General features: G+C 41.4%; 1 protein-coding gene and 1 long non-coding RNA gene across 5 annotated transcripts; one reads left to right on the top strand and one right to left on the bottom strand.

The window, feature by feature from the left end:
• Positions 1-78: 78 nt before the first annotated feature.
• RBL2 (RB transcriptional corepressor like 2) lies at positions 79-24,430 on the bottom strand. 4 transcript variants are annotated; one of them, XM_054078566.1, is made up of 23 exons: positions 23,909-24,430; positions 21,867-21,997; positions 20,489-20,689; positions 18,638-18,702; positions 15,156-15,284; positions 14,111-14,271; positions 13,941-14,005; positions 13,082-13,268; positions 10,999-11,165; positions 10,273-10,382; positions 9,399-9,502; positions 8,927-9,064; positions 8,279-8,443; positions 7,638-7,749; positions 6,776-7,048; positions 5,992-6,266; positions 5,292-5,468; positions 5,053-5,124; positions 4,566-4,683; positions 3,284-3,486; positions 2,717-2,881; positions 1,752-1,941; positions 79-1,430 (listed from the first exon to the last, which is right to left on the bottom strand). In XM_054078566.1, exons 1-22 carry the CDS (start codon positions 24,413-24,415, stop codon positions 1,771-1,773), a joined length of 3,696 nt encoding a protein of 1,231 aa, XP_053934541.1. In that variant the 5' UTR covers positions 24,416-24,430; the 3' UTR covers positions 79-1,430; positions 1,752-1,770. The 4 variants fall into 4 exon arrangements, with proteins under 4 accessions (XP_053934541.1, XP_053934542.1, XP_053934543.1 ...); XM_054078567.1 differs by having other exon boundaries at positions 79-1,278; XM_054078568.1 differs by having other exon boundaries at positions 4,590-4,683.
• LOC128853471 (uncharacterized) lies at positions 5,475-17,627 on the top strand. Its single transcript, XR_008452010.1, has 4 exons — positions 5,475-5,872; positions 8,527-8,851; positions 9,282-9,373; positions 15,842-17,627. It is a non-coding gene; the product is annotated as an uncharacterized LOC128853471 (long non-coding RNA).
• Positions 24,431-25,447: the final 1,017 nt, after the last annotated feature.

Here is a 25,447-nt window from a genome sequence, read left to right as displayed (position 1 = left end):
GTCACCTCGAGGGCGAGAGCTGCAGCCTCTTCTCAGCTTTGCTGATCCACTGCTTTTTCATACAGCAACACAAAACTGTGAGATTATAAATTCTTTATTGAAAAATACACTTGCAGTATTTTCATACAAAGTAACATAAATGGTAGTAACAAGAATGGTCTGACAGCTTCATAAATATTTTTACAGGAACATCTACACAATTTCTCAACTTCAGCCTTTTCATTATGCAGGTAAGAATGAAAGAGACTCTTACTTTACTTTAATTGAATTTACAGTGGAATTAAGTCCTATATTTCCTCACTATTCAGAGGAGTAGGAATGACTGAAAATGCAGAGCTTTTAACTTTTGCTTCCTTATAAAAATTCCTCAAATCTGAGTGTGCTACATTTTCCCTTACCACCACCACTGTCCCAGTTCCATCATTGTGAAGGAGTGAGTTGGTATGTGCTGTACCGCTTGTTAGTATGCTTAGTGCTTTCCTAATGTCTGGTATTTTGGAACTATTATGAATGAAAACAGCTACTAAGTCTAATCTATGCACCAAGTTTCCTGTTAGCAGGGGAGAGATCTCTCCCAGGCAGCCTGAAAAACAAACCCACTCCACCCCATCCTTTGAAAACAAACAAAAAAGGCAGGTATATGTTTTGAGAGGGACACCACTGTCCTCCCTGGGGAGAGAGTGAGGTGGCCAGTTCCTGGCTCTCAAGAAAAGAGATCTGAAGAAGCATTACAAGTATATAAAATTCCATGAAAAAAGCAAACATCCCTAGCTTCCTCTGTTCATTACTGCATGTGCATAAAGTTAAACTGGATCTTTAATGCAATTTGCTGAAGAGGGGAGCTACGGGACATCAATTGGAAAATAAATACAAAAGTCAAACTGTGTCAATCCAGAGAAACATCTGAAATTGGCCTTTGCAAAAAATATTCACATTTAGAAAGTGCCATTGCAAATATACAGCAAAACTAATCTGCCTTAAAAATGATGCTTCACAGCCCTACCAAAAGTGCCACCTTTTGAACATGAGTTCACTTTAAAACATTGCACAGCTAAAACCAAGGCATAAACAAAATTATCTACCTACCTTTATACAACAAGGTGCCCAAACATTAAAGCAAAACAACACGATGGTTTTTAGGGGCACCCATAACATCCTGAATGTGAAATAAATCCATTCAGATAACTTCCTTCAGGGCTTACAAAGGTTATTCCCATCTTCCCTTTTCAAGCAGAACTGATTATTCCTTGTAAGTCATTATTGTTGTGGAGGTCGTTTCTGTAAAAAATCAAGACACCACTGAATGCAGTTCCTCGGTGCAGCGCTCCCACGTCCAGTGCCCGCAGAACTTCCTAGTCCAAAGGTGAAAGTGGTAAAGCGCTGATAAAAGCGGTGTGAGTGGACTGGTTAGAGCAGATGGATTGACATGCCTGTTGCAAAGTTCAAAGCATAGAAAGCTGTATTAGGGATGCATTCTCCAAGCAACAAACTCTCTTTAGCTGTTTTCTGAAGGCAGAGCCCAGAGTTGGAGCATTTGCCTTACAGTTAGCTTAACCGTGGTGTAAGGGGGGCACAGGGCTTGAGGTGTCTCCTTGCTGTCCCACTGTGATTCCTCCTGCCCCTTCCTGACAAGTGGAAAGGCTTGGCAGAGGCTGGCAGGAGATGGGGGATGGCCAGGGCAGCGAGTGGGAAGGGGTGGCCTGGCTGAATCTGTGTGATGCACTCCCAGCGGAGCCGCAGAAAGGGAATACCTGTGCTGAAACATTTGGCTCAGTGAGACCCTCTGTCATTTGCTACATCTTGCAGTCTTCTTAACAGAGCTGTGTGATTCTCTTGGCAGATTCGCTTGGCGGGTGCTTCAGTACCATCCTCTAAGAGAATGCCTCTCTTCTTTGTTGGAGTTTCTCCAGTTCTAACCATGCTGTTAATTTCCTTTAGCCTCTGGAGAAAGGAGAGGGCAGGGGGAAAAAAGGCAGAATTATCTCATTACTACACGTACCAAAGTATAAAGTGATCTTCTCTTACTGCATTACAGTGGGATTCCATATGCTTTATTTCTGGAGAGCTGTACCACACAAAGTGCCTCCTGTGACAGACGAACCCTTTTAATCACTGTGCCGGTCGTTCCGTTCCTATGAGCCTTACTCACACTCAAGCAAAGGCGTTGGGTAAAGGCACGCAGAGCTGGCAGGCTGCCACCCGCAGTTCTGACTGTTACCGTACAGCACAGATGCAATCGCTCCTGTCTAGAATGAAGATGCTTCTCAGAGAAGACTTCTATGTCATTCTTGGTGAGCAGAGCTGAGCGGGCTTTCAGCCTGTCACATGTTCACCTGGTCAGTCCCTTCACGTTAACTGCCCTTGGGAGGGTTTTTTTCCCCATGAGGCAAATACGAGCACGTGCTTGTACTTTATGTTCTGCTCTCCAAACAGCCTGCATGCCAAGTAACCCGTCTGTTACCTGGAAGGAAAGGGCGCCACAACTGTGCCTCCTGAGCCCTTCATGAGTACCAGTACATAGAATAACTTCTAAAAGCACACAAGTAGCTGGGACACCTGATTGCTTTACAGCTTCTTCGATATTTGAATTGATGGTTTGGAGAGTGAGTACATGTTAATGTGAACAGGTGTTCCACAATCTGCTCTAATGTCACTACCAAAACCAAAAACTAGAATTAAGGATTTTTAAAAGCAAACCAAACCCCTTCAGTCTCACCTTAGATGGGCTGCTACTGAAATAATAGAATATCTTCTCTCGAGGAGAGAGGGCAGACTCATTTTTGTGTGGCGAGATGTACACGGGGTGATTCTGGGACAGCTGTATTCTGCGAGGGGAGCCAATCCTTACAAATGGGTAGGGCGAAAGTGGCGGAGAATCTGTCTGCTCAAAAGAAAATGGAAATCACTCAATAGTTGGTATCTGATCTTTGCTGTTACCACAGCAAGGCTTTTGTAAGCTGGTCATTTTAACACAGTTTAGGTTCTTCCCCCTAGTGTCGATACCATTCGTGTTTGGTACAGATACAAGTTTTGTCATGTTATTAGGGCAGATGAGTCTTTATTTACTTTTCTGACCCTGCCTGAGGCTGGTGGATGACACTGCTCAGTGCTGTGTATTTCGTACAGCAGGAAACGGCAAATAAGCATGAAAATTGCTTAGTGTTTCAGCAGCAGAGCATGTCCTTGATGTGAAATTAATGTCATCACAATACTGAATTTGCCTACAGCAAATATTCAGTAAGAGAAATCTACGGCCTAATGAAAAGCACAGAATTTAACCTACCGCATTTGCAATGTATTTCAGGGCGAATTCTTTAATCTGCTCAACGTAGATGTTGTTATAGAATTGTATAAGGTCCCCTCGCTCTTCCTCCTCAGTGTCACTGTTGGCGCCCGTCAGTCTGGTTGGCGTAGGGGGAGCGCTGTTGGGGTGCGGCACAGGCAGGGTGCTGCTGGATCGCATTACGGGGCTCGAGTCTCTGCTGGCTGTGGGGGAGAGAATCAGCTCCTTTACAGAGTTCACACATTTCCTTTACACATGTCCTTTACACATTTCAGTCCCTCCCATCCCAGCCATTCAGCCGCATACAAACCCCACATCCCGGATGTTTAAATTGCAGTATCGTGACCATGAATCAGTACTGGCAATGCTAACTTTGTTCCCTTAGCATCTTTCCTTACAAAGGAGCAGTTGTTAAAGACTGGTAAAACTACTGGGTACCTGTGCAAAAATGTTTGATTTCTAACTCCTTACTGGGTAAAATGGGAGTGACTTTTCTATATAAAACGAGTTTCATCACAGTATTACCGCAGCTAAAACTCCATTTTTCAGGCATTTGCACTATACTTTTAACAGCACCTCTTTCTTGTCACCAGCTGGCACTATTTCAAGTAAGGAACAGCAGTCTTTTTCAGCTAGTAGTGGAAATATTTGGCTTGGTAATACTTTCTGTTGGCTTAGTGTGGGAAGCTGCAAAACGTATAACTTTTTTCTCCCCTCCCTGCCACCTCTCTGTGACAGAAAGCATTAATACCTACAGCTTATACTGTCATCTATTAAATACCTTGAAAACGGCTGGTAGGAATATACAGCCACCAGTTATTTGTTTGCTTTAACAGAAGTTAATCCAAAGAAAAGGTGTCAGTTCAAGTATGAAGGAAAGAAACTTCAGAGACATCAGAGGCTAAAACAGATGCTGTGGGCAGCCAGTTTGTGTCTCTGAAGACAGTCAGCTACTACAAAAGAAACTGCTACAGCTTCATGACTGTTAGAAGTAAAAGAAGCGTGTGAGCTTCTGTGAGCGTGGGCTAGCACTGATTTCCTTTTGTTCTACACAGGCGAGTTCTTTGGTGTACAAATTCTGAGTTCTGGTCAGCCATGAGGGTAAATTTTACATAAGCTTACGTGGTGATAGATTCAAAAATGGGTGTAAAGCTAAGCCTGAGTTACAGCAACTCTTAATCTTATCATTATATTCTTAATTGTGTCCAAGCCTACAAAAAAAGTAACTGTTTGGCTTGGAAATGGAATTAAAAACAAACATCTGGAGTCTGGAATTACTCACTTGTTTCTTTGTTTCTCTCTTTACCTCTCTCTGCAGGCGAGTTCTGCTGGCTACTGCTGTCATTGCTGCCAGAGCGTCGTCGTTGCCTCCTGCCTTTTATCAGGACGCTCCGATATACCTGCAGGGAAAAAGGAGCATAACAAAGGAAGGATGAGCAGATACGCAGTTACATAGTCAGGACACTACAGTCTGCAGGACAGATCTAATTTTTAAAAACTTCACTGTGGTATCAAATTGCTTCTTACAGGGGAAAATACAGCCTCCTTCGAGGAGTGCTATCCACTACCTCCTGAGGCCTGAAGTGAAGATATTTTCTATTTCAGGTATCGTTTAGCATAAAAAGCTTTCAGCAGTGCAGGATTTTGGATATGACTGTCTGTTGAGGAGAATGGATCACAGATTGCTTTAAAATGCAATCTGTTCCTAAAATAGAACTGAGGCATTTAATAAACCAGATAGGTACCGCATTAATGCTAACTGTACTTACGTGACTCCTGGCTTGTGGTTGTGTCCGATAGCAGCGCATAATGTTCTGAAACGATCTGTCTTCCTTAGTAACCTACGAGTAGATGAACAGAAAAGGTTAATAGTTTTCTTGTGGGTTTGTTTTGTTTGTTTGGGTGGTGGTGTGTGGTGGTTGGTGGGTTTTAGGGTTTTTGTGAGGAATCATAATCTTTGAAATACTAATCTTAAAGAAGTTGTTTGCTTGTTCTTTATTCACCTTACCTTAGCCATTACATAGATGGCGCACATCAGCAGCTGATCCAAATGTCTGTCCATCATGATTTCAGGGCAGTGCACCAAGGAGTACTCAAAACAAGTCCAGATCTTCTTCCGCAGCTCATCAGATATATCGAGCTTGACACACAGATCTCGCAGACGAACACTAGCTAAATGATACACCTGTTGAAATGGAGACTGTGCTTAGGGCCGCGACAATACTGCTTGCCTTACCCACCTGAAGGGTAGTTCAGACTTGCACGCAAGCGATAAGCCACAGTTCTGCTTACAAGACGCAAGACATTCCCATCGCTGGTATTGATGCTAAGAAAACATGAATTATCCTGAGCGCAGGAAGGGTGCTGCATAGCCTACAGCAACCACTGCACTGAATAAACTGGAATGCCCCACAGGTGGATTTCTTCCTTTTTCAGAGCCTTAAAATGGACACCTTTAAGCACGTGCCAGCCAATGACATCATGTACTTCACCGCTCGTGGTGGCTGTGGTGATAGTCTGCTCCTTTGCTAGTGAGAAGTTGCTTGGATAAGGAAACTACTCTTAGGTACATCCATGAACAGACAAAAGGTATGGATTAACTTTTGAAATTTAATATTCTCTTATTACTAATAAGTATATATTATAAAAATCATTGAGGACTTGCTAAAATACCAACTCAGCAAAGTACAAATGAGACTAAAAAGTACCTTTCTAAAGAAGAGTGAAAGTGAGCCCATCTTCCGAGGCCTGAGGGACGTGGCAGTGGTAAATTGCTGGGTTGGTCTCTGCTCTCCAGGAGAGATCTGCTGAACAGTTAGCTGGCCTGGTAACTGCAGGGTGGCCCCAGTCATCTGAGTGTTGAGGCTGCCAGCCAGAGTCTGGGCGCTGAGAGGCTGAATGGGACCAGAGACAGCTGGTGGCTGGGTACCTACGTTTACTTGTACTGGGAAGAAAGTTATTCCTCCATTTTCATTGGCAATACCTATATTTTAAGAAAAAGAGTCTGAAATAAGAGCAAGTTGTGATGGGGGGGGGGGGGGTGTATGGTTGGTTGTGGGGTGTGTTTGTTTGGGGTGGTTGCTTTTTGTTGTTTCTTTCAAAAATTCAGTAATTCTTTTCTTAGTTGCTTATAGCTGTAACTATAACAACATTATGTATGAAATTGTTTTATCAAAATACTTTGGACTTTTCCTCCTAAGGAGACAAGAAGACAATTCACTTGAACTAAGTTCTTAGTATTAAAGCAACTTTACTCGTGTGCTATTTCACGAGGGTAGGATTACTGAAATAACTGTTCTATAACATTGATGGCATCAGAACATCCTCGTGCTGTCCATGTTCTGCTTCTAAATTCTGCTCACCTATTCATACAATTCTTCCCAATTCTGAATCCTTAAACATACTTCTTTCCACAGGCATACTGTTCTTCCCTCCCCCCCCCCACTAACTCTGCTGGGAACAAGCCTAAATCCTCAGTAGCTTTTCTCTCACCTTGTACTGGTATGGTAACAGTTTGCCCGTTATTGGCAGTTACGGTGGCAGTTGCCACTGTGACCAGTGTCTGGCCCGGCACTGGAGTTACCGACATTGCTTCGGGGTTCATGTTCTGCACAGGCACCGTGTTTACCACAGGCTGTTGGGAAACTCGGACTGGAGTTCCGCTGTCAGAGGTATTGTCGTTATCAACGAACAGTCTTCTCCTTGTTGGATTGGCTGTAGGAGAACTGTATCTGTCATACAGGGTAGTTGGAGAAGATGAAATGCCTGCAGGTTAAAAACGCACAGATAAATGTATTTAATTCTTGTTGTATAATCCCTTATTAAAGAAATGCATGACAGAAATGTAATGAGAACCAAAACACATCATGCAAAGCCTTCAGGAAACATTTTTAAATTGCTTATGTCTACATTTGTTGTTGTTAGAGATGACTTCATCCCAGATAATGCTGTGTTTAATCTTTTTCTAAGCTAATGGTTATGTTTTATGTTTCCAGACAAAACCTCGAGACTTCACATAACTAAATATAAAAGCATCTGTTCAACCGCTACCGATTGTAACATAAGTAGTGTGTGTATATAAATATTATTTAATGGATGTATATGTATACATATGCATATGCTGTTCATACACACAACCTCCTGACAGTAGTTTGTTCACGCTGAAATAATGTATGCATCACTCTTAGACATCTGACTTCACTATGTGAGTTGTGATACAAATGCCATTTACAAATGCGTGGGCCAAAAACTGTACATTGACATTAAAGGAACTTCCTTGCTGGACCCTGCTTAGATCTAAAAATTAAAGCCATGGCTTTAAGAAGTCTAAGTATGTTATGCTTTAAAGTCTCACCTTTTCCTAGTCCTGCAGTTTCAGCACGAACCTCGTTTATTCGTCTTGGTGTCAACGGTGAACCTACAACACTGTTGCCAGCTGATCTCTCAAAATACTGAGGTGGCATTACCTGAAATATTTAAACTTCTATTGAAGTGTCTGTAACACAGATTGATTACATTACATATTTTTTAAAGCTTCTACACTACAAATTTTGAATGACACAACTGTATGGAAAAAAGAGCACTGAAAAACTTATCATAAGCCTCACTAAAACTCCATAGTCATTGTATGACTCTAGAAGCTTCAGTACTGTAATAACTTTCCTGTGACTACAATTAAATTCAGTACTCTTTACCACCTTTCTCCTTGTTGGGTAATCTTTTCAAGAGTGACTGATCCAAATTTTCCCTGCTTTTCCATTTTGTTCATTGTTCTGCTGCACTGTGCAAGGACCAGGTGCAGATCATCTCAGCTGTGCCTCTCCGTTCTATGGCAATGGCCACAAAGAGACCAGAGCACCTACATTTACTGTTTTCTCTGCACTGATTAGTTTGTAGGGCAGAACTGAAATTCAGGCATGTAAAGCCTCACTCTCAGGGTACGATGTCCACTCTGAACGATCAGGAAATCTATGTGAAATGTGAAGCAGTGCTCACCTCTTCACAGCTAGGAACTTTGTTCTCATTATCTCTGATTCTGTCCCACAATACAGATTCCTGTTTCCACGCCATACTTTCCAAGATCTGTTCTTCAATGTGATTAAGGTGTTTCACTACTTCTCGACAGAGGCCATCCTCTGCTCTAATGAACACCTCAATTACCTGTAAAGCAGATAATTATGATCAACAAAATATACTTGTTCAATATTTCTTCTTACAGAAGGTTCTATTTTCTGATTTTCAAGGAAGAAGAGATTATCAGAAATATTAAGGCTGCATTACTGCGACTCAGGAATACATTGTCCTGCAGAGGACGAACGCTTGTATCTGCCTAAACAAACACAGGTCAAGCACTGATGCAAAACAGCTGCAGCAGTAGCTTATGATAAAAGTATAATCTCCGAGTTACTCTTAGGTACGAGGGTGCCGCTCCTGTGCTAAATTGCCAGCAGGATTATGACTGTTTAGATGCCCAAGACACTCCCAGAGTGACAGACGGTTGGGTATTTTTTTCAATACAAAAAGGGGCAAAGCTGCAAATGAAGGGTTAATGCGTCTGTGAACTTCCAGGTAAGGAGATGACTTAATATAAATCAATAGAGCGCTCGTGACTTGATAAACATTTCTAGCTATCGAACACTTTACCTTGTAAAAATGATAAGCAGGAATGTCAAATATTTCAATGATAAATGGGAAGTTTCCAGGTGGTTTATAGGTAAAGGTAATTATCTCAAGACAGCACGCCAGCAGAGATCTATGAAACACATCTTGCTCCAGTATTGCCTGCAAGAGAGTTGCAAATTTAATGTATAATTTACAGTGTAACTATAGAACAATAAAATGTTTTCTATCCTGCCTCAACAGCAAGATTATCAAGCTTATAAAAAGAGATGTTATTTTGTAAGAGACAGGAAATGAGCCATCTTTACTCATTAAAAAATTCATGTATCTTTCTGTGTTTGCAAACACAAATGATTTCTTGTACACTTCTTCCTTTCAGGTGTACTTGCAGTCTACTTCTCTGATGTGGATAGCTGTCGAGTCTGCTTTACAACTGCTTTCCTTTTGTTCAGGTCTAACTTTAAAAATGAGGTAAAATTTTATTAGTTTTCCTTACAGATAAGTCAGTGTCTCCCAGTCTCCTCTTCTCTTGCTCAAGGACTGACTCCAAGACCTTGTAGTATAGCACCTCAGCACGCCGAAAATGCTTACTAGCAACATCTGCAGGAATTTTAAATAGAAACAATATTGTAAAATGTAATAAAATAATTGTATTCCTTAAGCTATAGAGGTACAACAATTAGTAGCTTGTGTGGAGTTCTGCTGTGGAGTTGTAGCTTGTGTGGAGTTGCTTGTGTTGCTTGTGTAGCTTGTGTGGAGTTGTGCTGCTGTGGCTACAAGACTTTCAGGACTCAACCAGTTTATTTAAAGTTAGCTTAGGAATCTCTGTCCTATGCTGCACTGGCTTGCAAATGCAGAGCAGAATAACTTACTACTGAAAGCAGATTTTGATGAAAACACCATATATGACATTGCTATGAAGTCACTAATCATGACAACTTTGCAAATAATACTTTAGGTTGATACTGGCAGGATTCTAATATCTGTACTAATCCATCCTTGTACACAAGCCAAAATTGCTGTATGGTTTTTAAAGACTACAATTAGTCAGATATTTCATTCCTATCAGAAATCCGTGCCACCTCTATAACTCTTATATTTGAGAGAACAAGTGGGTACCCTTAACCGTGCTTCACTTCTGTAGAACTGAAAGTATCATCACATTCCACTCATTTAAGCTGAGACTGACTATAAAATTCTATGTAGGGTTGAAATTTAGCATGTCTTAAGAGTATAGGAAAAGACAAAAGTAATAGAAAAGACACTTGTGTTAAAGCATAACCTGTAAATAAAACTCTACGTTAATTACAAGAAATCAATCTATTTACAAGCATTTTAATTCTTATCTGTATAAGTAGACTGTTTCCCACCTTTGGAAAAATTACTGAATTCTCCTTCAGACTGCATGCTCTGGCAGTACACTTCATACATTTCTTTTACTCTGTTTGCAATGGACTCGGAAGGATCTCTGGAACATGCCCTGAAAATAAAAACTAAACCTTTTCAACAAACCTTTCCTGCTGAGAAAAAAAAAGATTAAAATCTACCTGTATTTTTATAATATGATGTAAGATATACTGCATTGCAAGGCACATATTCTGTAAATATCTACAGTGTATTATTATTGTATACATTGGAGCAAATATGCACATCTTTGCATGATCGGGGATAAATATCTAAACAGCATTTTCCATGTGATATAAAAATGGTATTAATTATATTAAAATATATTGTACCTGAAGCAGCAGTTTGCCTGCATGGAGAATAAATTGTATTGTGCATCTCCTCTAGTAGGGAGTGATTTGCTAAGTAGAAGAAAAGTCTGGAAAATTTTTTATTAGCAATTTGCTGTTAAAGAAGCTTGGAACTGTAGGGTTTTGAATGTTGTGTTCTTAGAGCCATCATCTCTTAAGGACAAATGTGTCTAACTACAGAAAGTCTTCTGAAATTTAAGTGTCTCTCTGGGTCCTATTTTACTCCAGAGCCTCTCGAGACTGACTCACATTTGAAATGACACTGGTTAGCACCGTTTGTTGTTAAAATTATTTAAAAAATTTAAAAAATTTAGCTTTAAAAAAGCTAAATATCAAACTTACCTGAGTATTCGCTCCAGATTTTCACTGGGGGCATTTTTCAGCCCTGCCAGCATCGTATGAAGGCGGCTCAAACTGTACGTTGCTATGGAAACAGGTGTCACGTATGGGTTGCTCTCTTTAATATATTTGCGGCCAGTAAGTGGGGTTGTAATCCTAAGTGATTTGGACTAAAAAGACAAAAAAATAAGTATATAACTGCATGCGATGATAAAACTTAGATGCAGATCATAACCTAGAAGTGTCAATCTGTAGAATTCTTACCCTGCGTTATGATATATGCCTGGAAAAAATGGCTAGGAATCAAACAGCCCAAATGAGTTCACGTCTCAGATAACAGCCAGCAATGAAAGATCGGTCTGTGTCACCTGGCTGTCTGTATTGAACAGTGTTGTATAAACAGAGAGGATGTGACCTCACACTGAAGTACAGATGCTGGTAGTGGAGTGTGACACAACTAGGCCAATCTAAAATAAACCCGAGGCACCCCACCAGCTCCCTGCTACCCCCTGATATCCAAGGCAGCTGTAGCTCGTAGGAAAAGTGTACTGAGGTTTCCTTTCAGCAGGTTTAACTTGAACATGACAAGTTCCCCAGAATTGAACAGTGAGCATTTTAATTCATTTGCACCAGATCAAGACATCACATCAAAATCATTTAAAACCAACGATGTTCCTTCAATTAGTGTACAGCAAAACTAATGCATCTATAACTATCTAACCACATGACTACTTAACCAAGAAATATTTTCCTTATTTCCATGAATACATTAGATTTTGCAGTTTTTTTCACCAAGAAGTCTAGCTTTCAATGCTCTCATCTTCCCCACGTGCTCCTAAGTGTGTTTTATCTCTGTGTCCATACTCTACCAGGAACACTGGGTTGCCCCAGCCCTGCTGGGGACTCCCCAGAGCACACAGCTGCAAGCTGCTGTCCTACAGGCCACACGGCTTCATCGCTACAGAAACCTACAAGAGCTATGCACCCTGAAATACGCCAGCAAACCTTAGGGGTTGATTTTTTCTTTAAATACATAAGAAGCGACGAATTAACTATTTGTGCTGATTTTGGAGATAAGATTATTTTGCTCTTATCTGTCCAGAACACTGAAAGCCACTGCCCAACTCTCTCTCTCTGGAAGAAGATCACATAACTATTTCAGTGATCTAGACTGATTTACTCTACTGCTTTCTGTAATCTTATTGTGCTAATACAACTTATATCCTTCCTCATTTGCCCATCTTGTATCCTTCTCCCCTAAGGTATCTTTTCCATCTGCAGATACATTCTGCTATTCTGATCACAGGTATACACACCTGCATTTGAAGCCATTGCCTGTTCTTCAGAACCTACTCTGGTCACACAAAGGCCCTGATCATTTTATAGGTCTTCACTTTTTTGTTCTGAAACACCCGGTGTTCTTATCCTCTCAAAGACCATATTCTGTGATATTTTATTAGTCATATATAAACTCATATCTACGTAAGTATCATGCTTTTAGGCAAGCAAAGTGAAAACCATCCCCTAGTGATTTAACTAGAGCTGTGAACAGATGTAATATTAACACCTGAAGCACATTTGTTAAAAGGAAATGAAAAGAACACACAGAGCAAAGCACTGAGCACCTTTGCATACGTTAAATAAAAATGTGTATGGCACAGAGATGTGAGGGAAGGGGACGCTGGGCAGACAGGTCCAGAGGGCGCCAGCAGCTGCAGGACAATTCAGCACATGCCAACACGGGAGAAATGCCTGTTCTGCTGCACTTGAAAATCTCCACCTAAAGACTTATCTAAAGATACCTTTCTAGGTAATTGCCTAAATATTCTCTATACTGGCTTTAAAAAAAAACAAAAAGAAAAAAACAAAATAATGCAAATGCATGGAGAGATTTTGTCAAAAACCCCAGAAGTAAACAATATACCTAATCAATTACAAAATCTAACTCAGTCGTGCCGTGTATGGTCCCAGATCACCCCGAGCAATAAAGACAGTAATTTTTAGTAGCCGCTCGTCTTCACAAGACACAGAATAACACAACTCATTCTCCATATAAAAACAGCAACACAGATCATGCCATACTCACCCTGTCAAAGTGGTGCTGCAAATTATGCTTCACTTGCACTCTTTCAGCTGTTTCCATCCCTGAAGTTGTATTTAAGCACCTTGTGAGAGTTCCTATTTCTTCATCTGCATCCTCCCCAAGAAATATTCGCTCATCAAGATTTCCTACTGACAAAACATACTCCTCATAGGCCTTGTTGATGGCTTTGCTACAGCAGAAAGGAAAAGGCAGATAAAAAATCCTCCTTTTTTAACTGAATGAACAGAGTTCTGGCCTGCTGGAAGCCAAGAAATTCTTTTAACCCTGACTTAAGCACTGGAGATCCTTTAAAGTCTACATTATCTTAAATGTGACAGTGGCAAGGACGTGACAGCTTGACATTTAGTATAGCTGCAGAAGCAGCATAATAACATACTGAGAATTCATATTTGGCTGGAAGCTCCTCAAAACTTAGGCAACATCACGTCATCATATACACTGCTTACCATTTTCATAGCTTCCAAAAGAAAATAAGACCTACTCATAAACATCTCTGGATTTATACAGAAAAAAATACCACCAAACCCAATTTTTCCCTCCCACATCCCTCTCATTTTATGTGCTCCTACATCTTTTTCATACTAACACTTTGAGTTACGTATAGAAAAATCATGGAAACAGAAACCATCAAGGAACTCCATTGTGAAGAATCATTCTTTTCAAATATGCCTCAGACCATACCACCTCAAAGAAAAGGAATTGAAATTCCATGTACCGTATAAACATTAATAAATATGCAGGTCAACTAGCCAGTACTAGTGTTAAGTGACAGATAATAACCCAGGTTCAAGTGTATTAGAGGGATGCTAATGCAAACCAAACCACAGACATAGGGACTCACAAGCTATCTGCAAAGTTCCCAGGATCTAGAAATCCAGTCAAATTTTCATCTTTTCCTTTTAAAAGCTGTAAGAGAGTTGAGAACAAAGGATGGATGTTTCAGTTCTTTAAAAGGTTTTGAAGATAATAAGTAAGGAGAATTTTTTCCACATTACAAATGTATTGACCAACCTTTTTGTCAAAAAGTTTCCGAATATATGGCTTCCAAAAATGTTCTTTTATGCCTTTTGCTTCTAAAACTAATCCATAATGTAGTGAACACAGTTTTTCAATGATGCAGGGAGGATCAGATGATACTTTATAATCCTTACTATGAAAATCTTCAGGTAGACCTACAATTAAGAATAAGATGTTACTTAATTTTGCAAATTTGTCTCAAGTTTCTTATTACCCTTAAAGTCTATGCTGTGTAGTCTAGGTAGTGTGAAATTAAGATGGTAAACTAAAAGTTCTCTTGAATAAATTATTAATTATACAACACCCACACAATATGATATAATGTTACCAACACTCAATTTTGAGCCAGAGATTTAAAAAAATTAGATACTGATAAAAATTAAATATACCAGTTCTAATATAAAAGCAAAGACTTGTGAACTATAACATTTATTCAAATAAATCTGAGAGAATGGTCCTAGTTCACATCCAAACCACTACAAAATAAATGCAGCTCCTGTACAGCTCTGAAAATGAAGTGTAAGTCTCTAAAGAATTACATCAGAAATTCAAAGGAAACTTCTTGCCATTCATTTGCATTTGTGGTTATCAAGTCAACTTGTATTTTCATTCTCTTCAGAAAGAGAACTGCACCAATCCAGAAATGAGAGGAAACAATCAGTTGCCACTCTCATGTTTGAGATGTGGATCTTCCCAACCTGCTGCCTCCCTGGGAACTCTCCAGTCTGACTGTGCCCAGTAACAACTGCATCATTATCCCCTCACTCACAGGCATTAAAATGGCATTAACTGAAATTTTTACTTTAGAACTTCTTTCCATGGTATTTTCATAGATTTCCAGTCACAAAACTCAGTAGTCTGTTATTGCACGCTACATTAATAGAAATCTGTGTGGCTAGATATAGAACATATTAATTCCCTCATATTTCAAATCAACATTATTCAACTTATTCTCTGCCACATAGATTCATACTGATCTCAGTTACCTTAGAAGTTCATGAAGACTTTGGATCAAGACAGACAGTGTTTTTCAACATACCTTTAAAATTAGGATTCAGAAGTTCTTTACGGTTAGGACACTGAAGAGCATTTCCATACACTAGATCCAAAGCGCACAACAAGAGATGGTAGGAATTGACCAAGTCATCACTGATCATAGGAAAATTACCTTCAGTATTAGAAACAGAGAAGACATGAATTAAAATTAGCAAAGATTTAAAATTATATTAACCAAGAAACTGTTGACATTTGTATCAAAATCAGTAACGAAGCCTTGGAAACACAGACTTTGGTGACTATACATATCCATCTGGATAGAAATGCAGGTAGTAGAAGACACGTACTTAATAAAAATAGCAACTACAATAGTAAAACACATTTTCAGAAAAGCGCACCCCTGATCTGGTTTACAATGTAGCTTTATGTCATGTATTTCTAAAGTATTTTTTATTTATCATCTTCCAGCAGAAAAGAATCCTTGTAGCCTCTTCACTCTTTTATCACCTGAGACAAAGTTTATATTCAGATTCATCACTCTTTACTGACCTCATTTAGGTTTACAATATTCCTTTAGAGGAATGGCCTCAGCTAAAAACAGTCTTGTAAAATAAACTATACCATTAATTAATTCCATAAATCACAAATCCATTCATTTATATGCACAGCATGACTTTCTATCGCTCTTTCAATACCAATAACTCTTCTATTCCTTTTTTTTTTTTCCAGGTAAGCACCAAACCACTCTGCTGAGCTCACTATGAAGAGGAGGTTTAATTCCTTGATGAAATCTGTCGCACGATAATAAACTCACTTAGGATACCTGAATATTCATTCAAAATGAATACATGATTAAAGAATTTTTCTAAATTATGCCGTTACTTTTCTACCAGTAACTTACCAGATCGTTCAAATTTATATTAAATTTTCTGATTCCATGTTCATTAAAAGAAAAATAATTTCAATGCAGATAATTCAACTATTTAAATAACAAAGCCTATGTGAAATTTGAATTAACTGTACATGTGTATCAGTTATTTCCAAATAATTAAGGGTTCACAGAAAGCAATGACAGTCCTAAATACAACAGCAAAATGTTAACCAGTAAAAACCTTAAAGAAGTAACTGTTATAGATACTACTTAAAGAAGTAACATAGGCTCATTTTCATTACCATGAAGTCCAGCATGGCAATTGTTACTGTCAGCACAATCAAAAAAAATGTCATTTTACAGTACCAGTAGTTCCACGCAAATGATCCATCAATGACATTTCAAACAATAGCTCACTACTCCCTTTCACAACTGAGTACCAAATAATAAAACATAGTTATCTCAGTGCAGCAGATATTTTTTTTCATTTCAATTTTAAAGAAGAAAAACAGTCAAGATAGAGTTTAAAGATAAATTCTTACAAATAGTATGCGAGAACTGCAGTATCACTAAACAAAACTGCTATCTTACTTTGCAGGATGCACCAAAGGTAGGAACAAGACCCAGACTTTCTGCATGTGTGAAACCCAACATAAGGGTCTTGAGGCTTGCAGAGACAAGCCTGAACTTGCCACTGATGTGTGGTTGCCACGATAAGGATTACTGCCAACCCTCAAAACACAGTGAACAAAAGTTAACATGACTCTTTAATGCCTTAAATGTTCAACATTTAGTTTCCACTTTTTGTACTGCAACACTTCAATAAATCTACCACTTGTCACAATTTTGCAATTCATAATTACCAAAAATTTTCAATTTTCTCATAAAGTTGAACTATCTTGTCAACAAGGTATTCTCTACAAATTTAATTTGTTTGTCTGAAACTGCTTGCTAATTAACATGTAGTTAATTGATGAAATCTTTACTCAAAGATATTAACCAATAATTTAGCAATAGAAAGACTCTAAGTCCCTTTTGCACCTCATGAACTGTCCAATCTACCCTAGAAAGTGGGGATTTTACAGAAGGGAAAAGAAAACGCTGTGATTTTTCAGACTGACCTACTTACTCTCTCAGCTGCCCAACTGTGCTAAAGAAGTAAAGTCCTGACTGACTGGAAATAAAGTACAGCACTAACTGTCCTCTGAACTCAGTGGAACACAAACAGTTATTTCATACTACTTGAGAGAGCTATTCTGTAGTGGAAAAAAAATAAAAAAGATGAAAATTATACTGTGTATCAGGGTTGCAAGGAATGTACTTGTTTAGGAAAGACTGCTCTTTCACAATACAGTGGAATTTGCAGCCTGTTGGAAAAAAGCATCTTCTACATAAGACACAGCGTTCAGTACAGCACTCCTGCCGTACCACACCCTGCTTGATCTTTGTGCAAAGAAAGATGTGAAGGTCAGGGTCCAATAATGTTGCCAGTAACTTTTCCAAAAGGCAGCTGCTGGCAACCCCTTGCAAATTGGTGCAGCCTAGAAAGAAAGGCTAATCTGTATTGAAGAAAGTTAGTGCCAGATAATTCAATATTGTGACAGCCTACTAGGTCCTACCCGCAAAAGCAGCCAATTAAGGAAACAGCAGCACACTGCAGGAATCTTAACAGTGATTCACTTTTAAATTGTAAAAACCCCACCCCACCACACACCCAAAATCAAAACAAAATTCTTTTTATCCTTTTCCTTGTAGAAATTAAACTATTAGTTTTCCTCTACTGGGATTTATCTTACGAAAAAATACAAAAAGTCTCTGCAAATCATCAACAGACCTGAAGCTATAAAGATGTTTTTCCAGTAAGGACTATGTAAATCCTGTTTATTTTCCTCAAAACACTGTCTTACCTATGCAAATTTCCAGGGAACACTCATCCAAGCAGTACTTGAATAAGGCCTTAGGTATGCAGAAACTCTTTAAGACACGGGTTTGATAAGGAAAGACTTTAGACTACACATGATATGACTGGAAAACCCAAGTTTAAAACAAGGATTTAATCCTCTTCGTTCTTTTGGCTCGTTCTCCCATCAGTCTTTATCAAGAAAAACTGTTGAAATCCTCTACTCTTCTTATTAGCTCTTATGACAAAGGTTATATATGCATTGCAGTGTATTGTCTGTTCATTGCATTATCTCTACAGAAACATATTAACAGAGGATCTCCTTACGCGTTCCAAAGGAATCTCAGTCTTCAATAAATATATCTATATTTATATATATACTGCTATGTTCAAAATGCAAGAGAAAATCACCCTTGCCAGACAGGCACAGGCAGACCTATTTAGTAGTGCACACAGTTATCTGACTCAGTTGCTGCATGCTCATTTTTTAAAAGGTAGAGAGGCAAAAACGCTATCAAATGAATTAGAATGCTACCTGCGATGCTAATGTGAAGATATTCACAACTAGAATTTTATGCTAAATTTTTACTAGGCTGTAAAAAAAAAAAAGCATTAAATATTTTCAGTGTTTCTGGAAACTTTCCGAGTTGCTAAATTCAGGAATGCCTGCTCCTATTCAGTGTTTAAGGATTGACATAAGATAACAACTAAAAAAACCAGGTTTGTCATATTTAATCCTTTTCAAATCTCCTACCTTTTGCATGAACAAACAGCACCCAACAAAACTGGAAAACTTCAGTCACGGTGCACGGTTGTCGTCTTTTGGGGAAAATACAGCAAGAAGAGACAAGAAGACACCCAATAAGCTCAATGCATTATTACCAACACAACAGCATGCCAACATTCAATCACTCTAAATGAAAATTATGCTTAATTACTATAGCATGGCCAAAATCTTAAACCGTTCCCACAAAAAGCTGACTAGAGGTAATGAGGCAATTGACACACTGGTTTAGTGCAGACACAACTGGAACCCCAGTCTCAGGCTGCACGTAATGATTCAAATGTCACCAGAGCAGATCAACACAGTGAATTCTATTAGAAGTAGGCCAAGACTTCAGCAGAAAATCTCTGTAAACATAATATTAAACATGACTGGGTTAAATGTTTCCTTTTAAGGCAAAACTATAATCTTAGTTCCAAAGAACAGGTAAATATCTGAATTTAAAAGCTACAGAAAATATTACCTCTGCTTTTTTTTTTTTTTGTACAACAAATGGTACATATAGTCAACAGAAATAGTTTGAGAGCCAGAGCTGAAATTCCTTCTTCATCAGCACTCTGAGCCATATAAGCATCTATACATGTTCTTGGAGGAAAACACTACACTATATGTTGATATCAATATACTCAGGACAGGCAAGACTCTCAGAACTATGTGTTCATAAGAGTGTCACCTATGTATTAATGTGAAGCACTTTGTATAGAACTGTATATAGTATACAGAATTTATATATACATTAAATGTTTATCAGAATAAAGTTTCTCTGCTGGACTTTGTTTAAAACACTTTCATTCATTAGGCACCCTCTTAAATCAAAAGTTTTGCAGCTATTGACAATTTGTTATTTCCTAATAGTGCTGTGTATACCATACTGGACAATTATCCTAAATCTCCTTCCTACTTTCACATTTCTGGCTAATAAGTTTGCTTTGTGTTCTCGGTAACGTAATAACCTCGACAAAGAAATGCACTCACCTCCCCAATACCAGAAACTGCTAGAGTATTTACTGCGTGGATTTAAAAACAAACAAACAAAACAAACAAAAAACCTTCCCTGGCACCAATTTTTATAACTCAACAACATCATTCCTTACTTCCATATAATGTATCATTGGAAATACTATTTTATATATTGCATCGCAACGAAAAACAAAACCTTACCTATAAAAGCAATCAATCAATGGCACTTCACAATAATGAAGATGAAACAAAGAATAAATGGGAATAAACCAATCTCTACTGACTACAAAGAGAAGCACTTTCACAAGCCATGCCAAGTGCTGGCACAAACAGACAACATCTTGTTAAGATCAGAATAACCAGAAAAGGAGGTTAGTGCTTAGTTTTCAGAGCATTCCTAATAGGAACAGTAACAAAGAAACAAGGTTTCTACTATGAAGTAAAATATCCAGAAGATCTACATCTATGAAGAAAACAACAGGAATTACAAGGCAGAGAAACAGGTTATGCTGTTCTATGAGCTATTGAGGCAATACTGATCATGTAATTATCAAATTCATCCATCCTTTTCCATCTCAGAAATACTAATATTTCTCTTGTCTACAGGCTGGTTTTACTCTCCTCCCTTTCCCTGCCCCCCGCATGACAGAAACCAAGCAGCCTTGGGATTTCCTGCACCCTGTCAGATCTGATAAACTGAAAAGATTAAAAAATTACTGTGAGCAAGGACAGACAGATCAGCTCTGATTATAAATTACTATGAAAATACAGTAAAAAATACAATTAAAACAACTGAGGAACTGCATTGTATTTTTATAACAGCAGTGTTCTAAAATCATTCCCTAAACAACAGAAACTTACCTCTGTTTTCTTCCTCTCTGTTGACGAGGTTGGTCTTCCTGAGGATATCTGAAAATGTCCTGAAAAATGGGCTCAAACTTCTTAAAAATTACTGCAGAAACTGTAAAGTTTCTCTCTAGTCTCTCAGTTCGTTCTCTGAATTGGGAGGGTAGATTTGCCATGTCTTCCCATTTTTTCATCTTGTTAAAAAACTCTATCAAACTGAAAAAAACAAATGGGTTAGATCTGCAAGGGTCCCTCTTTTTTTTTTTTTTCCCATAGAAATATACAACACATTTTCAAGAAAAGTACAATTTCTAATCCCCAAACTACTGATAAAATGGCAGTGATGCAAACATGGTAATGTACTCAGAGCCAGTCTTCCACCCATAAAAAACGATGAGCTCTGAAAGATCACAAAATATTTCAGTATCCTCAGTGATGACCGTGTTAACAGATTCTGGCTTTCCTCAGAAAGACACAATATGCACCCACAGTCAGATTACTCTAAAATCAGTTTTCCCTCTTTTGCTGAATAAATTATTAACTTGAATAAAACAAGCTCTGAGTTCCAGAATGCTAAGAGGATTCTATAAATTATGAACGCTGCCTCAGTATCAGTAACTTCCACTTCATGTATTTGGCTTTTACTTATTTTTCACTCCTTTATCTACATCTACTTTTTCAACGGTATTAGTCTTCAACAGTCCACATCACAGAAACAATTTTCCAACATTAAATTCCCTACATTTCTGATTTAGGAAAACAAAAGTTTTTAAAGAAACATTTTTGTATTGTTTAAATGAATAGCAATGCTCCGACAGTAAAGGAGATGGGGAGAACAAGTGCACAAGAACTTTTTTTCTCCTTTGACAATCTGCTAAATTGTTACAAAACAACTGTATTGCTAATAAAGAAAAACAATTGTTTCAGGAAGTATTTCTTCATTGCTTCATGGACATAAATATTTGATACAAATTTGTCTAACAGATTCTGACATCCCTTTAGTTCCATAAAGCAAGAATATGTGAAAAGTGAAGTATTCTTAAAAAAAAAAAAAAAAGTAAAATGCATTAATATTTTCACAGCCAATTAAAAATCATTTTTCATGTAAGACACACTCTTCAAAAACAGACTATTCCACAGGGACCAGTTTCTTCTTTGAGAGAGGAAAGGCAACATCTGATTTTGAAAATCAGTGTTCTTACGACAACGTAGGAACTGTCCTCCTCCTGTGGCAGTGAGCTATAACACAAAGATTTCAGCAATATAAATTGCCTTGAAAAGCAGGAAACAAGAAAGGTGTTCGGCCTTCATTTTCAATTCCTAAATTTCACAAGCAGATAAGCAGTCTTTGAGACTTTGTAAGCATTTAAAAATTAACAAAAGGAAAAGTTACCTCTGTTCTGAACAGCGCAAAATTCTGGTTAAAGATACATAATTCCCCTCAGCTGTCCCTCTGCTCACAGTCGGAACTGCTTTTCTGCACGCGACGTACAAGGCACACGCTAGCCAGTGCAGATCGTTTCCCTGTAAATTGAAACATCAGGCATCAAAAAGACTTCATTTAAAAGAAAAGCAGGCTTTTTGGCTATGCACCCAATAAAAAGTATAGTACGGTGTCTGAAACAACTGCTGTTCAACCAGTGACAAAGCTGATTCCTTCTTTTGAAGTTCTGTTGATCTACTTTCTGTTTTTTAACTACAGGGAGAACAGGTGCTAAACAGATACTTAACACTGAACTGTATCAAAACTAAAATTAGAGCTACCTGTATAAATATCACACTTGACCCAAAGCAGAGCAATATATATGCAGTGTTGCTATTATCCCATAATAACATTTTGTACTGCTTTGGTGTTAATGAGTAAGTCATAAAATCATAGAATAGTTTGGGTTGGAAGGGACTGTAAAGATCACTCGGTTCCAAACCCCCCCCTGCCATGGGCAAGGACACCTCCCACTGGCTCAGGCTGCCCAAGGCCCATCCAACCCAGCCTTGAACACCTTCAGGGATGGGGCAGCCACAACTTTGCTGGGCAACCTGTGCCAGTGCCTCACCACTCTCATCATGAAGAAGTTCTTCCTTATGTCTAATCTAGATCTGCCCCTCTCCAGTTTATACCCGTTCCTCCTCGTCCTATCACTCCAAACCTTTGTAAACAGCCTCTTTCCAGCTTTCCTGGAGCCCCCTCAGATACTGGAAGGTCGCTATAAGGTCTCCTCGGAGCCTTCTCTTCCCCAGGCTGAGAGGAGAGAATCAATAAAAGCTACAGTTCCTTGCTATCAGAACATTCTTCTGCCCAGGATAATGGGAACAGAAAAACAGTATTTTCCATTTTTGTCTGTATTACACAACAGAATAATTACTCAATCTGGTACCAGGACAGAAATTAATTCCAGCAAAAAACCTTTCAAACAGTTTTCTGTCTCTTCCATTCAGAAATATTGTTTCAACGGGGAAAAGTGGTAAAAACGCGGCGCGAAGCATCGGCTTCGATGCTGTGGGTTTCCCGGGCTGCGGGGAGGAGCGCAGCGCCCCTGCCGAGCCCCAGCCCGGCCCCGGGGCTGTCCCAGAGCGCTCCAGGCTCCCCGGGAATAACCTGCACTGAGCCAAGAGCTTACGGAACGGGGAGCCCTGAGGAATCGCAACTATCTCTGGACACGCTATTATCAGCGACGCCACCTTCACGGTTAAAAGCCACCCTGGGAGAGGCACCTCCCTCCGGCCCCGCCGAGGAAACCCGTCACTGGGAGCGCTGATAGTACGAGAGGGAAAAACATCCCGAGCGTGCTGAAAACACGGACCTGGGCACCTCGACAGCCCGCGGGTGCCGGCAGTGGGAGCCGGCGGGTGGGATGAGACCCCCGAGTCCATGCAGTCCCACCCCCTGCCACGGGCAGGGACATCCCGCTGGATCAGGGGCTCCAGCCCCATCCAGCCTGGCCTCGAGCACCTCCGGGTACGGCGCAGCCACAGCTCCTCCGGGCAGCCCGTGTCGGGCTCCCCCCTCACAGGAAAGCGTTTCTTCCCAGGATCAGAGGCCACAGCACCGGCCCCGCTTCTGATTCCAGCGCCTTTTCGGCCGCTGGCACTCGGGGTTCCTCATTTCGGGTCTCTCAGGCGGCCCCGGGGCTGCGGTCACAGCACTGGGGAGGGCTGAGCGGGCCCCGGGACCTCAGTTTAACTCCCTCGCTGCCACCCCCGACACCTTAACCCCCACATTACCGCCCCAACTCCCCCAATTAACCCCCTCGCTGCCACCACAGGGCCGCCCGCCCTTTAACCCCCTCGCTGCCACCACCCCTCGCTGCCACCCCAGGCCCCCCGTCCCCCTCCCGCTTACCCCCAGACTCACCGCCCCTTAACCCCCAGGCTGCCGCCTCGCCCCAAGGCCGCCTCCCACCCACCCTTTACCACCCTGGCTGCCCCCCCGCTCACCTCCAGGGTGTAGTTGCGCTTCATACTCTGATAGCTCATCCAGGCCTCGGAGCGGGCGCGCTCGTCCATGTTGAGGCTACTGCAAAGCTCCTCATAGCGCTGCCGGGTGTCGCCATCCTCGGCCGGCGGGGAGGAGGGGGGGGCGGCCCCCCCAGCCCCCGGCTCGGCGGTGGGGTCGTCCTCGTCCTCGCCCGGCATCCCGACCCCCGGCGCTAGGGGGCAGCGCCGCTCCGCGCCTGCGCCACCGCCCCTCGGGGTCGCGACGCGCGTTCGAATCCAAACACCGCGGCGCCGCGCCCCGCCCCGCGCCCCCCGTGGCCTCTCATTGGCCGGCGGGAACAGGCCCCGCCCCCAGGCACCACCGCGGCCTCTCATTGGGAGACGATACCAGACCCCCGCCCCTCCGCGTGCTCTCATTCGGCAGAAGATCCAGGCCTCGCCCGCGCGCAGCCTCTCATTGGGCAGAGCCTTTAAGCCCCGCCCCCAGGTACAACCGTACCCTTCCATTGGGCGGTGAGTTCAAGCCCCGCCTACAGTTATGACCGCAGCCTCTCATTGGGCGGTGAATTCAAGCCCCGCCTATATCTATGACCATAGCCTCTCATTGGCCGACAGGACTAGGCCCCGCCCCCGCGTTTCATTGGGTTCGAGGCCGCTGCGCTACGTTCTGGCGGCCCCGCGGCTGGAGGGGGCGCTGCGCGGCGGAACCCGGGAGGGGCGTCCCGGCGTAGGAGCGGGGAGTGCTGTGTCCGGGCCGCGGCGCTGTGGGGAGGGTAGAGCCGAGGGAAAGGGGCGGGGTGCTGCGGGGCCGAGGAACAGCGGGGCGGGCGAGCGGCTGGCGCATCGTTAAGGTCCCTTCCAACCCAAACTGCTCTATGAACCGCCACGAAAAGACGTGAAGTAAAACCAAAAGGCACCGGCTTGAGCGGTGGCAGCGGCAGCGGCCGGTCCGCACAGCGCGGCGGGAACAGGCGCAGCCGGTTCAGCAGTTACATTTGAGGAGTTTTCGACTTTTCGAAAAAAAGCGATTTCATAACAAGACCAACAAGTAAGAGATGGGCTGTGGCTTCGAACCGCTTCTGGTGGAGTTGGGACAGGGCTGTCCCGGCCCCGGGAAGCGGAGCCGCTGGTTGCAGCGGGTGCACAGCGAGACGGGAAGGGCACAGTAAGAGTCGGAGGGCAAAGGCCCACCGAGCAGAGCGGGGACAGCCCCGAGGCGAGGGCAGCGCTGGGGGAGCGCGAGAACCGACCGCGGTTCAGCCACGGTTGTGGGCTCTGCCCGTTTGTTTTCATCCTACCAACGGCCCAAAGGTCACAGCGCTGAAAGCTTCTCGGGGGGGGGGGGGATGGAATAAAATGCCAAGAGTGGATGCTCTGGTGAATCTGTGATGCACTCGGTATGCCTCTGCATTTTTACTCAGAACACGGGAGGGCGATGGCAGGGGGTCCCTGGCACCCACAGCCCCGGGGGTGCATCAGGGTAACTTAGGGGTCTTGCCTGTCCCACCGTCACTGGTAAAAACTAATGGTTAGGCTGGA

The sequence above is a fragment of the Cuculus canorus genome, chromosome 13 (genome assembly GCF_017976375.1).
Source record: "Cuculus canorus isolate bCucCan1 chromosome 13, bCucCan1.pri, whole genome shotgun sequence".
In the NCBI taxonomy this organism is placed as follows: domain Eukaryota; kingdom Metazoa; phylum Chordata; class Aves; order Cuculiformes; family Cuculidae; genus Cuculus; species Cuculus canorus.
This window is presented reverse-complemented; position numbering and strand designations above follow the sequence as displayed.

What these genes read in the sequence shown, in the direction of transcription:
- RBL2 (XM_054078566.1), bottom strand. Translation starts at nt 24,415, where the DNA reads ATGGAAGGGTACGGTTGTACCTGGGGGCGGGGCTTAAAGGCTCTGCCC. An exon ending in AGAGAGAAACAAAGAAACAA is followed by an intron (nt 3,487 to 4,565) that starts GTGAGTAATTCC and finishes TCTCCCCCACAG; the next exon opens with CCAGCAGAGACTCGAGCCCC. An exon ending in TGAAATACATTGCAAATGCG is followed by an intron (nt 2,882 to 3,283) that starts GTAGGTTAAATT and finishes TCTTTTGAGCAG; the next exon opens with ACAGATTCTCCGCCACTTTC.